This window comes from Drosophila rhopaloa, unplaced genomic scaffold, assembly GCF_018152115.1.
Source record: "Drosophila rhopaloa isolate 14029-0021.01 unplaced genomic scaffold, ASM1815211v1 contig_3, whole genome shotgun sequence".
Classification (NCBI taxonomy): Eukaryota; Metazoa; Arthropoda; class Insecta; order Diptera; family Drosophilidae; genus Drosophila; species Drosophila rhopaloa.
The window spans coordinates 3,907,062-3,925,259 of NW_025335123.1; the positions used below are offsets into that span (position 1 = coordinate 3,907,062).

The 18,198-nt window shown below is 40.1% G+C and overlaps 2 protein-coding genes across 6 annotated transcripts; both read left to right on the forward strand.

The window, feature by feature from the left end:
- Nucleotides 1-1,323: 1,323 nt before the first annotated feature.
- LOC108041093 lies at nt 1,324-10,391 on the forward strand. 2 transcript variants are annotated; one of them, XM_017118878.2, is made up of 8 exons: nt 1,324-1,456; nt 2,202-2,529; nt 3,169-3,353; nt 5,056-5,235; nt 6,063-6,990; nt 7,524-7,936; nt 8,055-8,382; nt 8,449-10,391. In XM_017118878.2, exons 2-8 carry the CDS (start codon nt 2,415-2,417, stop codon nt 8,979-8,981), a joined length of 2,682 nt encoding a protein of 893 aa, XP_016974367.1. In that variant the 5' UTR covers nt 1,324-1,456; nt 2,202-2,414; the 3' UTR covers nt 8,982-10,391. The 2 variants fall into 2 exon arrangements, with proteins under 2 accessions (XP_016974367.1, XP_016974368.1); XM_017118879.2 differs by having other exon boundaries at nt 1,326-1,456; nt 2,199-2,529.
- A 2,030-nt stretch (nt 10,392-12,421) lies between these two features.
- Nucleotides 12,422-17,905, forward strand: LOC108041094 (endoplasmic reticulum chaperone BiP). 4 transcript variants are annotated; one of them, XM_017118881.2, is made up of 4 exons: nt 12,489-12,507; nt 12,563-12,665; nt 14,484-14,628; nt 15,197-17,905. In XM_017118881.2, exons 3-4 carry the CDS (start codon nt 14,504-14,506, stop codon nt 17,040-17,042), a joined length of 1,971 nt encoding a protein of 656 aa, XP_016974370.1. In that variant the 5' UTR covers nt 12,489-12,507; nt 12,563-12,665; nt 14,484-14,503; the 3' UTR covers nt 17,043-17,905. The 4 variants fall into 4 exon arrangements, with proteins under 4 accessions (XP_016974369.1, XP_016974370.1, XP_016974371.1 ...); XM_017118880.2 differs by having other exon boundaries at nt 12,422-12,665; XM_017118882.2 differs by lacking the exons at nt 12,489-12,507; nt 12,563-12,665 and adding an exon at nt 13,190-13,317.
- Nucleotides 17,906-18,198: the final 293 nt, after the last annotated feature.

Below are 18,198 nucleotides of genomic sequence, written 5' to 3' on the forward strand. Positions count from 1 at the left end.
TACAAGATTTATTTAACACCAGGTCTTTTATAACACCCATTTCAACACAGCATTTTATCTTCACGTACAAAATATAAGAATTCTAAGCCATTATAAAAAATTGGACCAGCCCAAGACCCTTTTACAGAGTTTGGAGGACATACGTTTGCAGTCTCCATCGGTGTCCACACCAATCATCCCGCTCCATGGATGCCAGTTCCACCAGATCGATGTGGGCCTTTTCGAAGTTGGTATCATAGTTATCCAGGCCCAAGTGCATGAGTATCCGTGCCGCGGTTTAGGCACATGGAAACCGGTGGTTTTAGCTGACTGCTTTGGCTACGGTGGTGATGATGTTGATGATGGTGATTCAGCTTCATCGGCGGCTTCTTTTACACCACTGTAGAATTTTCAAAAAATCGAATTATTTATTTTGGAGATTATAGCGGAGATCACCTCATCTAATGACATTCTCATTGTCGGAGGTAGTCAGTGGCATCCCATCTTTCCGTTCATCTTTCCTGCAATTCCTGGAGCTTTTGGCGAAATCTGGGAGACATTATTTTGGGATAGGATACTCTCCAGGAAAGTTCGGAGCTACCTCCATACATAAAAGAAGGCGGAGAACCTTAGTTTTCGGGGAATCCCAAGGGTACTTATTGATCCTGCTGCCTTTTCTGGAGCTCCTAGTACAGCGGTATTATGGTTTCCTGGATGCATACTGGACATTTGCGTAAAGCGAGTTTCTATAGACATTAAGGGTAATTTTAAGAGTTTTAAAGGCTAATAAATGAATATACTTACTTAAATTTCTTGCTAAAATATAGAAATAATTATTGTTTTTAAAATTTTTGTCTGACAGAATTTCGGTATTTTTTATGCATTGGAGCTGCGGTTATACTGCTTACTACCGCGTTGCCAACTACTTTAAACAAATCTAAAATTTAACATTTAAAAAAAACACGTGTAGGGTATTCCTAAGCTGAAGACGACAATTTTAAACATAAGATAAATTTACACAAAATTATTGAATTTTCAAACAGTTGTCTCAAATATTTTTAAATTTATGGAAACTAAAAATAAGTTTCTCAACAAATATTTAAATATTTCATAACGACTTATTCCAGGATATCGTAAAATGGAAATATATAAAAAATCACAGTTTTTAAGAAACCCCTAGTTTTATTAAAACAAATTAATTCACATTTATTCACAAATCTAATTTGTTCTAAAATGTTGAAGTTTTTCGAAAAAACTTAACCACACTTACTAATAACATGCACAAATATTTAAGCTTATTTTAGTATAGTATTTTTTAGTATGTATTGTCGTAGGCCGAAACTATTTAGTATGTTTGGACTACCGCCATTTGGCAACACTGGCGCTGCATTAGCGGCAAAAAAATTAATTTTTTGCCATTTACGTAGGCGTAAAGTTCTGTCGCACAACAATTTCAAAGCTCGCCCAGCTGGGTTTGGTAAGCGTCCTTTTTTTGGGGTTATCCTGATAACTCGCGAATTTAAAACAGCCTGCCAATATTTTTGCACTAATGCCACGGCAATGTGTTTGTTGCTTTTTGAAATTCGCAAAGTGTGTGTGTTTATTTGCGGTTGCGCCTGTGTGCGTGTGATAGGTTGTGTTTTGGTATCCAGAGTGAGTTCATCCAAAGAAAAACAAAACGAAAAGAAAATGTTATATGTTGAAAATATTATATTTGGGTCAAATCTGTATGTGTGTGTGTGTGCGTGTGTATATCACACTCTTTTTCCTTAATTCATTTCCTTCTTACTTTCGTTTTCTTTGCGCTTTGTTGTTGTTTTTCTGGTCCGCATGTTTGTGGTTGCTGTTGTTGCACGCGCTTCTTCTACCGGCGCAACTAATTCGATTTATTTATAAAACGTAGATTTATACACGTTCAAATATTTTGTTCTAAACAACTGCAAGCAAAATAAGTTAATGTGTGTGTGTGTTTGTTTGTGTGACCTTCGTGCAATTTTCCAATTAGAAAAGGGGGAAGAGAGAGAGAGCGATAGCGAGGTCCTGTGATAATGCAATCAGATCGCTTGTGTGCTTGTGCGGGCACTTTCCCAGCTTTAACTCAATTTTCCTAAGCAACAAGCACTTACGGTTTTAAAACAATTACACGGCTACTTTTACAGTTTGAAAGCTTTTAACCAGGCAATTTACTTATGCCTTAATTTTGTTTGTATTCTTTTCAGCAGAGCGGCGGCGGAAAAAGAGAAAACAAACCAAAAGACACGGCAAATCAGTCTAGTCAACAAAGCAGACCAAATGAGCACGCACTTCGAGACTAACGAGCAGCACAAACTAAGCCAAAAATAAAGCTAAAGATAAAAGTGATAGAAGGCAAGAAGAAACAGCAGCACTCACACACTCGCACATACCCACATACACTGAGAAAAATAGCCGGCAGGATGCGGGTAGTGGCCATGGTCAGTGGCGGCAAGGACAGCTGCTATAACATGATGCAGTGCGTCGCCGAGGGCCACGAAATCGTCGCCCTGGCCAATCTGCATCCCAAGGACAGAGGTGAGTCCCCAAAAATCATTAGAAAGAAAAAATTGCAGCTTATGAAAGGAAGTCAACTTGGCGGGCCAATGTTTATATACCCCTTTTATACACTCTAAATTAATTTCCAAGAATTATGCAGCTCTTTAAGCACATACCGCGAAGTTTTTGGACACTTCGGTTTATAGAAGCAAAAATATTAGCCCAAAGGAAACGGAAAGAGACCAATTTAGTTTTGTATAGTCAAATATAACTTATACTACATAACTTATATTATATAGACTTCAAAGTTATTTTGTGACATGATTTCGAATACGATTTTATTTGGACCAATTTTTCTATGCTGGACGTAAAATTGTAAACAAAATTAAAATGCCATTTGTATGGACATACAAACATAATTATATATTGACTTCTTGCCGTTTTAGAAAATCATATTTAAAACCATTTAATATTACAATTTTAACAAGCCCAATCTGGAAGAAATGCCGAAGAGACCTGTTTATGTCTTTTTAATTTTTGAGGTAGGCTGGTTGGACAGTGCTATGATAATGCCATAGATTATTGGCATTATTATTTGCACAATCATTTACCACCGATTCGCCTTGTATCCGCAGCCATATGATTTCTTGCCGCTGTCTCTAAATTAATACTTTCCAGACGAACTGGACAGCTTTATGTACCAGACCGTCGGCCACATGGGCATCGAGATTCTGGCCAGCGCCATGGGATTGCCGCTCTACCGGCGCGAAACCAAGGGCAAGAGCACCCAGACCGGCAAGCAATACGTGCCCACCGATGACGACGAGGTCGAGGATCTATATAGTCTGCTGGAGACATGCAAGGTGATTGATTGCTTGTTTATTGGTGTGTCCCCCAAACTCAGATTAAACTGGATGATAAGGAAACTGAAGAAACTAGGCTGCAAATGTTGTTGATACCCCTTATTTCAAGTTCTCACGACCAACTCCCTAATTAGCCCCAGAAACTTAAGAATCCACAAAGGAAACATGACTTATTTGGGGCATGAAATATTTATTCTAATTCTGTTTATTTTGGTTTAAAATTTGTTTATAAAACGTGACTATTGAAATTGATTTGAATTACTTGTTTATGTATCCTCGCAGTCCTTAGATACATCAGATATGGTTATTTCATATAGCCCTCGTTAGCAATAGTACATTTCCGCTGGTATAGGTTACCTACACAGTAAAAAAAAAGGTTTTCCCGTAATCATTAAATGTACTTATATCATTATTAGTTTTTTTTTGCATTCTATTTTTAACAGCAATTATCGTTTATTTCACCCAAAAGTTTTTGATAACGTTTAATTTAAATTTGAAGATTGGACATGTTATATCATTGAGTAACTAGGTTACTTAGAAACACGATTTGGTTTATGAATAATTCAAAATGTGTATATTAATTACTTGAGTAATTTCATTAACTTGCACTAGTTTAATCAATAGACCTAATTAACCTATTTTCCACTGTGTGAAGTGTTTGTGGGGCCATCAGATCAGGGATTTGGTTATGTATCCGCGATTGTTGTGCCATGTCCTTGGGCTCTTGCTCGTGCCCACTCAACCTCATCCCTCATCAATCAACTGCAGCACAGATTGCAAATGCACCTACAAGCTCCTCCATAATTGGGCGGCACATTCACTTCGCCGGGCGGTAATCTTATCGCAATGCCCATCCAATCGAGACGGGACGAACTGTTGCCGTGCACGTGAACCGCCCGACCGACCGGGTTAAACAATAAAAACACACAAAAAATCACACAAAACCGCAGTGAAAACCGAAACCAAAACCAAAACAATAACAATACGAGTAAGAGTAATCGCACAAATTGTTTATTTACCCCTTGATACTGGAAGAAATCGAGCGGGCCAAGGAGACCTTAATGGTGATTACAGTTTGGAAGGCGCATTAATAACCAGCTATCAGTATCACTGCACTCAAACTGTAATTACATTTTTGCATTCGCTTAGTTGATATGGCTAGCTTGTTTGGCTTTATTATAATATTGCTTTCGTGCCGTTTAAATTACAATTTAATCTGCTTTAAGCCGAAAGAAAACTAATTACTTTTTAAAAGGCCCATTTTTAAGAAGTAATAATTACAACAGTGATGAAATATCTAACAAGTAAGATTCTGCACTAAACGCCATGGCAGATAATGTGTTTCAAATATTGTGAAAACATGTTTTTCTTTTAATGGTGGCTTAAAAACTGAAACCCCCAAGAATATGCTGGTCTTAAAACACGTACGAATTCAATTGATTTTTAATTTCCATATGTACGCCCAAATTTTCGGAGGTAAAATTTAATAACTTGTGTTGTATGTTTTAAAATAAAATATTCTGTATGAAGACGTTCTTCAAGCAAAGATCCTATTTTTCCAGCATGATATAAAGTTGTAGGGCATTGATCGAATTTGATATTTAGTTGAGGTCCAATTTGTCTCAGACTTTCTCTCACAGTTTTTAAAAGTGTACTCACATTGTTTCGAGGTGTATACTAATTTCTACATTTCATTTGACAGCACGAGCTTCAGGTGGATGCGGTGGCCGTGGGCGCAATCCTGTCGGACTATCAACGTGTGCGGGTGGAGAACGTGTGCAGCCGCCTGAACCTGATATCCCTGGCCTACCTTTGGAGGAGAGATCAGACTGAATTGCTGCAGGAGATGATCGACTGCCAGGTGCACGCCATCATCATTAAGGTAACAATAAAATCAACTATCACACTTAGATTCCCAAACAAAAACACTTTCGATGGGTGGCAGCTTTATACGAAACAAATTACAATTATACAAATTAGATGTGAGTGTTACCTGATTATATTACCAAGAGAGGAAATGAAATCGTCCTAGCAGTTTATTGATTGACAATCAGTCACTTACGAACTTTATAAAAATAAACTTACGTGACATAAAGGCTTTTGGGTTTCATAATCGTTTGGAATACCATTATCACGACCTGGTTGCTCAGCTGAGTTGTCATTTGTGCTAATTTTAGCCCATGTAAACAAACGCTTGCGTTGCTCAGTTGCAAGGTATCTATTTCACCTGAATTCCTCTTCACTTGCCATATGCAAAGTTTGTAAATTAAAATAAGTTGCAAATAATGAACTCACTATTTGCCCATTAATTTGAATATTTAACAAGTATTGTACGCAAATTAACAGATTATTAAAAGTATGTTGTATTTGGGTATAAAGAAAATTACTTGGCACATTTTTATTCGCTTATGTGAAAAAATAATTTTTCCAAATACGCAACATTAAGAAAAAATTAATTAACGCATATCGAGGACCACAGATAGATACAAATTCAAATAATTTTTTATGACATTAGTGTAGTGGGATTTTTTCGAAAAGGAAACCTTTTTTGAGCTAGGAACAAACAGAAACCCCAAACATGTGCATTGAACGGATTGCATAACCAAAAACCATTGTAAATTAGCGCTCCATCGAAGGTGTTTTGTGTCGCAATATTCCCCCGCTTAACCATCCATGGCGCCTCCATCTCCCCCGATATCCCGGACACAGGTGGCTGCCCTGGGCCTCGTGCCGGATCGTCACCTGGGCAAATCGCTGCGCGAGATGCAGCCGCACCTGCTGAAGATGCGCGACAAGTACGGACTGAATGTGTGCGGCGAGGGTGGCGAGTACGAGACGTTCACCCTGGACTGCCCGCTCTTCCGGCAGCGGATCGTGGTCGAGGACATCCAGACGATCATCAGCAGCGCCGATCCCATCTGCCCGGTGGGCTACATCAATTTTACCAAGCTAACGCTGCAGCCAAAGGAGGCGGCGGGCGCGGCCAGCAGTGGCGGCGGCGAGGTTGTGTTCGTTAAGCGTTCGCTCGACTATATTAGCGACCTGAACGAATCGACGTACAGTGACCTCAGCGATCCGGACTTCAGCGAAACGGAGCTGGAGCTGATCGAGAAGGAGACACGGCTGCGCGAATCGCTTAGCCAGAGCGAGCTGATCTCGCGCAGCAACTCCTTTGGCCGCCATCTGGCCGCCACCGCCTCCTCGCCGATACCCATTGTCACGAAGAGCGCCAGCGTCGACGAGCCCACAGCGGCGGCGCCTGTGCTGGGCGGAGGACCGGCAACCTGTTCCACCTCAGCCTGTGCGTCCATGCTGCTGACCACCACCGCCGACGGCCTGAGCAGCCTGGCCAGCTCGCAGAGCCAGGGCGGTGGCTATGGGCTCGGCAGCAGCACGGCCGCCGTGTGCGGCTCGCTGTCGCTGGCCATCTCCTCGCTTGGGCTCAGCGCCAATACCTGCTGTCTTCCGGGCGGAGCTGGAGGAGGAGGAGGAGGAATAGGAGTAGGCATGGGAGCACCTTCGGCCACCACACAGCCGCCCAGTCCGCTGAAGTACGAGCGGGAATTCCGTCCACTGGCCAACGAGGCCAGAGCGGCCATCAATGCCAAGGGCTGGATGTGGCTGGCGGGCATACAGGGTATCCAAAGAGTCTCTATAGCATCTCTGTTCTATCTCTTCTTAAGAGCACGGTGGTCATTCCAACTCTAAAAGATAACAAATTTGATTATTTTTCCCTTTCTCTATAACATAACCATCAATTTGTTAAAAATAATTACTTTCTCGAACTGTTATGCATGCATGTTTTAGTGTATATTTACTTAAAATTATTGTCATTTAAATATCTTTGAAACATAGTCGTGTCAAAAAATGTTGTTAGAAGCTAAAAATGCTAAAGATGTTCGAAACCATTTTATGAGCTTGAATTGAAAACAAAGTCTAATAGATATTTATATATACTAAAACACATATGCACAACACAGAGCAAATACTCAATTAAACATTAAATTGGGCTTGTATAAACTAATACTATAAATTCACTAATATTTTAGCCTTCTAACATTGTTTAAAGATAGTATAAAAGTAAGTTTTGCATTAATTAAGTGGCCACCGTGTTTTCCATTTCTTTTTACTGCCAAATGAAAGCTAACCATTTGCTTAATCCTTCAACAGGCTCCGGATCGGAAGACATGGAGCAGAGCATGCAGCAGGCCCTGGACACGCTGCGCGATCTGTGCCAGGCCAAGGGCTACGACCTGCAGGATCTATGCTACGTCACGCTCTACGTACGCTCGATTGGCGAGTATCCTGCGCTGAATCGGATATATCACCGGGCCTTCGACTTCCACAATCCGCCGACGCGCGTCTGCGTCGAGTGTCCGCTGCCCGACGGTTGCCATGTGGTGATGGAGGCCATTGCCTACCGCCAGCCGGTGGCTGGGTCGATATCCAGTGCCGAGGAGCGGGATCGCGAGGGCGAGGAGACGGCGGCGGCGCTGCTCAACGGGCGCCGGAACACGATGCATGTGCAGGGCATTTCGCACTGGGCGCCGGCCAACATTGGTCCATATAGCCAGTCAACCAGGGTGAGAGTTACTGTGTGGATTAAAAACAGCAGTAGATATCGAAAGATTGAAGCGTTTAACCATTTCGCAGCTGTCTCCATGGTTCTATAGTATTAAACTAATCCCTATTCTCTTGCAGATTGGCGACATTACGTATATCTCCGGCCAGATCGCCCTGGTACCCGGCAGCATGACAATCATCGAGGGCGGCATCCGTCCGCAGTGCAAGTTGACGTTGCGGCACATCAGTCGCATTGCCAAGGCGATGAACGCCCACGGCCAGCTGCGAGATGTGGTGCACGGCATCTGCTTTGTGACCCATCCGGCCTTCATCGGCGAGGCGCGTCGCCAGTGGGAGCGTCGCACCACCAACGCCATCATGGACTACATAGTGCTGCCGGCGCTGCCCCGAGAGGCACTCGTGGAATGGCAGGTGTGGGCGCACACCCACAACGATCGGTTCGATTGTAAGGCGGACAAACGGAAATAGAGGATCAATAAATCTAATGTCCATTCTCTACCCTGTTTCACAGATGAGGAGACTGGCTGTTCGGTGGGTGACTACACGATCTCCATACGACGTCGCTGGAATTACGAGAATAACTGTGCGGCTATCGTCTGCTACGTGTCTACTGGCCTGGCCTCGTCCACCACTCAATTGACCCAGCTAAGCGACGACATCCTGGGCAACCACTGCCGTCTGGCGCAATCGGTTAGCGCCGAGCACCTGGACGAGATCCTTACGTATGTGGTAAACCGTCTGCTAAAGGACTATCCGCTGGCCAAGAAGCATGCGCAGCAGCCGGCAAATTCGGGAACGCCACCTGCCACACCTACGCAACCGGGCGGCGCTGGCGGAGATCAGCACCAGTCTCTGCCGGCGATCCACCTGAAACTGTTCTACCAGGTGAATGCCGCACCGGCAACGGATCTGTTGCTCCAGGCGCTACATGACTTCCGGCTCAAGTGCCAGGATACGGCCGCCATCGTCTACACAGTGCTGCCCGCCTGCAGTCTGCACAACTTCAGTACGTTCCTGTCCATTTGCGGGGTGAGGCATGAGTAGGAGCAGGGAGTTGAAGAATGATGGGGAGGAGAACGATGAAACAATTTGCTGCCACCGCACCAAGCAGAACACAGAATATATATATATACACCACTATATATACACAGATATATGGAAAATGGTTGGGTCTCTATTTGGTTTGACACAAAATAGCATTGGAAGAAAGTAATCTTTGGATAATTCCAAGCCAGTTGGCCTTTAAAACTGTGGGTCTAGGGTCAGCCAATATAATAAATCCCCAGTCCTTTTCTGACTTCTAAAGTTATTAAGCATAAAAGAGCTATACTTTGTCATTGTAAATGGAAAAAGTAAAATTGAAAAATAATTACAAGCTAATTGTTTTTTAAGCTTCAGCTCTTGTGAATTTAAATGATAGCAATTAATGGAAGGCCAAATAAATGCCAACATTATCCTTAGATTACTTTGTAGTCCCACAAGTATAAGTTTGCAAAATAATTTACATCAACCCAACTAAATGTAAAAGCAGCTTGCCCTTTGTTGATATTGTTAACTAGCAGACGATCCTAAGATCTGTAAGAAACCATAGAGCCTGCATGCTGTATCCATAGATTAGCTCACTTCGTGTCGCAGTTTCGGACCAAACTCTCACATTTAAAAAAAACTTCCCCAAAACGGATCTATGCAACTCAAGTGTTTCAGCAACTAGCGAAGGAAAACCAAGCATACAAATTCAATTTAAAGCAACTTTATATATTATATACGAAAGCAAACCATTTTTGTGCACTCTATTGCCCAAAAAAACAAAACAACAAACACTGTAACTATACTCTTATACAACTATTAACTATTAATCGTTTTTCGATGTGCTTTTCTTTACGCTCCAATTTTTATATATATATATATGTACATCTCAGCGATTTTTGTTCATTTTCTAATAGCCACAAACTTTTGACCAACAAAAAAAACACTAAAAAAACGACAGCACTGTAAAGCAAATGGGTTTTATATGTCGTAAAGCTTTAAATATTATGGAAGCAAATGATGTGGCCCATTCTTCGACCACGTCACATCATTTTCATTAACGATAATCCGAATGTAGCAAATTCGCCATAGGGAACTTAGTTTTTATCTTTTTTTATATAGATATCGAAATTACCGAATAGAGATTATTGAATGTGTTGCTTAAAGTACAACTTGTCCATAGTTTTTCCTGCACAATCTGCGACAGCAAATAAAAAAACAAAAAAAAAACATTAAAACTATTTTGGTTAAATTCCAAACCAAAATGTGGTCAATATATAATTTGTAATGTAAAGTACGATACAATATCGATGGGGACGCTGAACGGGAGAATGATAAAAACAAGATTATTACATGCTACTATGTATTGTTATGAAAATATATTGATATTGATTGTCATTACAAAAGTCGAAAAAAAAATGAAAGAAACTCTGGGCGTTTTATTCTTGGGCGGATGCGAGCTGATAAGCCTTGCTGGACGGTTCAAGAACTCGCTATTCGAGGTATATATATATATATATATCTGTATATATATATATATATACCTCGAATATATATATATATACCTCGAATATATATATATATATATAAATATATGCTGTGGTATAAGTCTTATCGGCAGTTCATTGATTTATGGAAAATATCACAAATGTACATATGAAGATCTAAGTTATGCCTGGAAACTGCCAGATATACGTGAATTGCTGTTAGAAGCATTTATTTTTTGCACTATCAAAATATTCATGTAATAGTTTTGATATATTTCTACACATACATTGGAATCAATCTAATGTGTAGTTCTTATATTTATGGAAATTATAATTTTAAATGAAGATTTGAAACATTTTTGAATTTTTCTGATGATACCTACGTGGAAATTTTATATCTAAGACTTATTAAAATACATATTTTGTATGTGCTAAATGGATTCAGTCTTATCGGCGTTCATTAATATATTAAAATAATCATTTTAAACGTGTACCTACAAAATTTCTGGAAATTGTCAAATGTTTGTTTGTGTATTTCTCGGAAAATGATAGACAAATTAGGAATTAAAATTAAATCAATGTTTAAAAAAGCCAATTAGTACATTCTACATTTGAAATTACTGGAATTATCCAGAAGTATTTTGAATAAAAGTAAAAGAGTTACCAATTCTTTAAAAACTATGCAATTTTTCATTCGAAAAAGAAATGTGCTAATAACTAGCCAAGTCTAACAATGAAATGTATACATATGTTTGTTCATACATACATACATATATCTTTCCCTATTCACATTTTTAAAAATTATCATTATATTTGGTATCAAATTTTGGAGTGTCATTCTTATTATTATATATGTACGTATATAAAACAAAGTAGTATTATTTAAATAGAGAAACGTTTTGATCTGTCCCAATACTAAAAAAATATTTTGTAAATTCCGGAGAGATAATAATAAAATTGTCAGTTTTTTAAATCGTAAAACTTATTAAACTGGTGTTATAAGACCAATATAACATTTGTAAAAGTTTTAATTTCAATATAATCTTTTCGGTTTCTATAAAAACATGTTCTAATATATTAAATATCAGACAATAATTTAAACTTTGCTTATAAATTATTTTTTCTATTTTGCATACATATGTATGTACATACTTAATATTAAAAATCGAATGATTTGTAATTTCGACCCTTATTATTATGATTATTATCAATTATTTGTGTTTATTATTATTATCCATAATTATTATTAAAACAAGATCTTAAGAAATATAAATATTTTGAGAGAGTGCCTTTGTTTTGCTTATTATTTTGCCAGCAAAATCTTAATATCTGAACAATTTGTCAATAATTACGCCCCACTTAAGTAACGGTAAATAGACCCAGCTGGAATTTAACGGTAAACCTGGGGCAACGTACACGTCAGTGGTGCGTTTCTTCAGGCAAACGCATATTTGCATCAGACAAACTCTAAAAAAAGAAGGCCAAACATCTCACTCTCTCCTCTCCGAAAATGTTTCGGTAAACAAATGGAGAAAACCTCAGAGAGAGTGAACTCCCCAGTGGGCGGTATGACACGTCAGTGCTAGAGGTGTAACAATTTTAAAAAAACATCGATTGAAATATATTTTTTAAGAATAAAAAATAAATAAAATAAAATCTGTGTAATCTTTAATTTTATGATAAATATGTAGCAGATATACGTCATGAGATTAATATTTTAAAAGTATAAATCTATGGTCAAGGTTTTATAAATTGAACCAATATACCACAAAAGAATTCGAAAGAGAATTTATTCTTAATATCTCTTCCGAAGTTTTATATTTTTCCGAATTTTTTATAACGTTTTATTGTTTTTTTGAATTGTTCGATTTCCTGAACCTATCGATGTTTCCAGAAAATTAAAAATATCGACACGTCAGTGATACGCCGGAGCGAAGAGCAATAAATAGCCGAGGAGCTGAGAGCAATAATCAGTTTCAAAACAAAAGTACAAGGAATAACAGCACAGCAAAAGAGAAACGCTATTTAGCAAATTAAACTATTCCACTAAGAACAACGTAACGCGCTGTGACCACAAATATTTATAAACAAATAACGTTACATTTCCATTAGATCAAATAAAAACCAAGCCAAAAACCTACAAAGACTACACTACTGTGACAAAAAGTGACAACTAAATAAGTGAATATTTTTTTAATAGTTTTAGTTAGCAAATGTAAGTAAAAAGAAAAATGTTTTTAAATTCTTAGATAAGTGTATTTTATATACGTTGCTGGCATTAAAACTGTATATACGTTGTCACCAACAAACCGAACACTGAATATGCGAACATATTTTTTTGTTTTTTTTATTGTGTGTTGTTTTTTAAAGTTCGTGGAAAATAAATTTAATTTATTAACTAAAAATCGTAATGCTTGACACAAATTTTATTTTCACAATACTTAATAATTTACTTTGCCAATAAATAAAACCTTGAAGAACTGATTTGATTTCTTTGAAACAAAAAGACTAAGGATAAGTTTCAAAGGCTAACATACTTATTTAATCTAGATGAATAGTACGGTTTTTATAGATATCTAAAAGTAATTTAAAAGTAGTTTAGATCCCCATAAATTTATTTTGTTTTCAAAATCTTTTTAAAAGGCGGTTATTTTTGGGGCATCGCCCGTTTTTCAACACTGAACCACCACTGACGTGTCTTTTTGGCCCCAGAGTTGCACACGGGTGTGTGTGTCTCCGTATACGATTGTGTGAGTGCGTAGAAAGCGCCGGCAAAAAAAATCAGAAAGCAGCAGACTTAAATTCTGCTCCGTCAGTTCCATTTGAAGCGTCGAGAAAGCACATTAAACCGAAACAAAGTAAAACTTGTGAGTTTTTAAGTGATTAGCGATAAGTGTGTCTACTAACAAAATAGTTTGCAACAATATCTGGAAAATGCAATTGCACAGTCAGAATATTCGTGAAATAGGAAAGGAGAGGGGCGGAAACAGGATAAAGGGCCACCAATACACTGCAACATTACAGTCGCCATATTGGCAAAAAAAAAGGAGGCTAAAAAAATGCCTGTCTTACAAAAAAAAAAGATTACCAGCACGTGCCCAAAAATAAATAAAAACGTGTGAATTCAGTTTTCGAGTTGCATCAATAATAGCCAACCTATGACGTGGTAATAAACTGTGACGCATAAATTATGTTAATATCTAAAAAACCACTTCGGTGAATGAACTTAGGGTTATTCTCCTTTATAATGTATTTCCTTATATATTTTTGCTAATTCATAGTTAAAAGTCTAGTCTTTTACATTTAATTTATTGTTAATTTTTAGAAAAGCGCCTGCGCATGCCGCTGTCGGTGTGAGTGGGTGTATGGCTATGCGCGTGTGTGTGTGTGCTCAATCCGCTTGGTACACGTCATTTATTTGGCAGATTTAAGCTCTTTTAGCTTTTCGCTGGCCAAAACTACACGTCAGTAGCATAGGAACAAAGAATTAAACTTCAGTGGATAAAAAGAGCCGAAAACAGCTGTGCAAACTCAGTTTTTAGTGTGGTACTTTCTCCAAGTGCCTGAAAAACCAAAAAAACGAGTTATTTGGCCGGCAGCGCTCTCTCCCTCTTTCTCTCTAAGAAAGAACCAGAAAAATGTTACACGTATACAAATTTCGCTGCTTCCTCTCGCTTTATTGCTCTCTCCGGCGACGTCGGCGTCGGTCAATGTCAGCAGTGAGATGAGCGCTGTGCTTAGCAGTTGCCGGGCAGTTAGCCATTGGAGTAGACGTGTTCTTTAACTGATCTTGACTACATAGTACGCACCGATAAAGGTAGAATCATATAAAACAATCTGGTTGCCAAAGTGGCACAACTAACGGTTACCTGTTGACAGTTGACCGACGTCAGCATTCGCCACTCTCCCACTCTCTCTCTTAAAGAGAGTGCCTGCGTACATGTGTGTGATTGTGTTGACGTGTACAAAAGCCTAGCTTAAAATAATTGCCAAATTAATTAATAATTTTAATTTATTCCTTATATACTTGCAGTTTTCTGAGAGTTCTTCAATATGAGGTTATGCATATTACTGGCTGTCGTGGCCTTCGTGGGCCTCTCGCTGGGCGAGGAGAAAAAGGAGAAGGACAAGGAGCTGGGCACCGTGATCGGCATTGATTTGGGCACTACGTATTCCTGGTAAGTTGTCTTGCAAACCCTTAATCCTCTATTCCACGTGCCGTATCTGGATCATAAAAAGCTTATAGCGATCATTATTTTCATAAATATATATTTTATCTCAGTATACGCGTTACCATTAATTTATTTGTATAAACTACTAAATTTTGTGCTCAAATGTGAATGAATTATAAATAATTGTTTGTATTTATTTAAATTTGCTTTGTTTCTGATACACAAATGTCAAAACTTGTTAGTTCAGATCATTTAAGAATTCATTAAATCGTAGTAATCCGAGTATTCCAAGAAATTAATGAATGGCAAATGTTCCCCATTCTAAAATCGTTTAAAATTCTCAATTTTCTCTTATCTTCTACTAAGTTATTACACGTCCACGTGTGCATATAATTAGTCATTTTCCCTGAGTTTGAAGTTCAAGTTTTACAATATTCTCTCGTGTAGATATGTACTTTCATCACTCATTAATTGATCTGGCAACATAATCAGAAAAGTTTATATTTTATAATCCAAAGTTCTCATTTATGAATCCTTACTTATTTTACCATGTTTCCCTAAATTTCCTTTACAGCGTTGGTGTTTACAAGAACGGACGCGTTGAGATCATTGCCAACGACCAGGGTAACCGCATTACTCCCTCCTACGTGGCTTTCACCGCTGACGGTGAGCGCCTCATTGGAGATGCCGCCAAGAATCAGCTGACCACCAATCCGGAGAACACGGTCTTCGATGCTAAGCGTCTGATCGGACGTGAATGGTCTGACACCAATGTACAGCACGACATCAAGTTCTTCCCCTTCAAGGTTGTCGAGAAGAACTCAAAGCCCCATATCAGCGTGGACACCTCCCAGGGCGCCAAGGTGTTCGCCCCCGAGGAGATCTCCGCCATGGTTCTGGGCAAGATGAAGGAAACCGCCGAGGCTTATCTGGGCAAGAAGGTCACCCACGCCGTCGTCACTGTGCCAGCCTACTTCAACGATGCCCAGCGTCAGGCCACCAAGGATGCTGGTGTCATTGCCGGTCTGCAGGTGATGCGCATCATCAACGAACCCACTGCTGCGGCTATTGCCTATGGTCTGGACAAGAAGGAGGGTGAGAAGAACGTGCTGGTGTTCGATCTGGGCGGCGGCACCTTCGATGTCTCTCTGCTGACCATCGATAACGGAGTATTTGAGGTGGTGGCCACCAACGGTGACACCCATTTGGGCGGTGAGGACTTCGATCAGCGTGTGATGGATCACTTCATCAAGCTGTACAAGAAGAAGAAGGGCAAGGACATCCGCAAGGACAACCGTGCTGTCCAGAAGCTGCGTCGTGAGGTTGAGAAGGCCAAGCGTGCTCTATCCGGTTCCCACCAAGTGCGCATTGAGATCGAGTCCTTCTTCGAGGGTGATGACTTTTCTGAGACCCTGACCCGTGCCAAGTTCGAGGAGCTGAACCTGGATCTGTTCCGTTCCACCCTGAAGCCTGTCCAGAAGGTGCTCGAAGATGCCGACATGAACAAGAAGGACGTTCACGAAATTGTGCTGGTCGGTGGCTCCACGCGTATCCCCAAGGTGCAGCAACTGGTCAAGGACTTCTTCGGCGGCAAGGAACCATCCCGAGGCATCAATCCCGATGAGGCTGTGGCCTACGGTGCTGCCGTCCAGGCTGGTGTGCTCTCTGGCGAACAGGATACTGATGCTATTGTGCTGCTCGATGTCAACCCTCTGACCATGGGTATTGAGACCGTGGGCGGTGTGATGACCAAGCTGATTCCCCGCAACACCGTGATCCCCACAAAGAAGTCGCAGGTGTTCTCGACTGCCTCAGATAACCAGCACACCGTCACCATTCAGGTTTACGAGGGCGAGCGTCCCATGACTAAGGATAACCATCTGCTGGGCAAGTTCGATCTGACTGGCATTCCGCCAGCACCCCGTGGCATTCCCCAGATCGAGGTCTCGTTCGAGATCGACGCCAACGGCATCCTCCAGGTCAGCGCCGAGGATAAGGGTACTGGCAACAAGGAGAAGATCGTGATCACCAACGACCAGAACCGCCTGACGCCCGAGGACATCGATCGCATGATCCGCGACGCCGAGAAATTCGCCGATGAGGACAAGAAGCTGAAGGAGCGTGTGGAGTCGCGCAACGAGCTGGAGTCGTATGCCTACAGTCTAAAGAACCAGATCGGCGACAAGGACAAGCTGGGCGCCAAGCTGAGCGACGAGGAGAAGACTAAGCTGGAGTCGGCCATCGATGAGTCGATCAAGTGGCTGGAGCAGAATCCCGATGCCGATCCCGAGGAGTACAAGAAGCAGAAGAAGGATCTGGAGGCCATCGTTCAGCCGGTGATCGCCAAGCTTTACCAGGGTGCTGGCGGTGCTCCTCCCCCAGAGGGTGGCGACGATGCCGATCTCAAGGACGAGCTGTAAGATGGCCCCTACACACACAGCCCAGCCCACATCCATTCGAGATCATAGTGTTGGAATTAATTCAGACTGATTAAACAATTATAACTTAATTGCAAACGCAGTAGCCACAACAACAAGAAAAGCAAATATAACAGAGACCACAACAGCAACAGAAATTACTACTTCAAACCCCCAGCAGCCATCCCCCCGCCCTAAGCCCATCCATTCGACCTTTAAGGCAAATTTTCCAAAACCACAAAAAAAAAACACTTAAAACAATTTTTTTTTCTACATTTTAATTTAAAGAATTTTTTGTCAACAAAAAATATGAGAAATGTAATCACGATTTATTCGAGTGTTCCTCGCATTCCTCGCGTCCTTCCGCCCACTCCCCCACGTTAGCTGCATAATTATGTAAAACTGTACATTTTTTTTATATATATACACATAACTGTGACGACTGTGAGCCCCGAGGAGTCGCAAATCAATAGGCTAGCCTACGGATATGTAAAGCGGAAGCAACACAAAAAAACACAATACACAGACAAATGTTATATGTATAAGCGAGTAATAGCCCGATTCCACTGGCACATTTGCATTTCCATTTTTCGAATGCCAGTGCGAATGTGTCAGGGAAGTTGGGTTATATTGAAGAGATATAGAAGAGCGTCTATGCGAAAGCACAGGGAGCTGCGGGCGTGCGGAGAATAGGTCGATTAGAATACAAACGGCAAAAGAGCAAGAGATAAAGCAAAAAAACACAAGAAAACTACTAAAAAGCAGCGGCTATAACATCAGCCAGGCTTTATTAAAGGATTCTTCGATTTTACGAAGAATTTTCTAATTTATTTAAAAATAAAATAAAAAAAAAATTGAAAAAATAATTTAGATTGTTTAATTTTTTGGGTGAACATAAATTTAGTTTTTCAGATGAAAACTGGCTAAAGAGGTTTGGATTTGTTTCCCTACATTCTTTTCTTATTGAAAATAAATTCAATCTTTAAAAAGCGAATTTTATTTAAATCATTTCTCAAAGTAGTGCAAAATATAAAGAAGAAATGTGTTTAATAAACACTAAAAAGTTTTCAAAAAGTAACGGTTTTCTTGTGTTACAATATTAAATAACGTTGTTAACAGGAAACTTGGTCCATAAATTTTAGGCAATAGACTTTCTAAT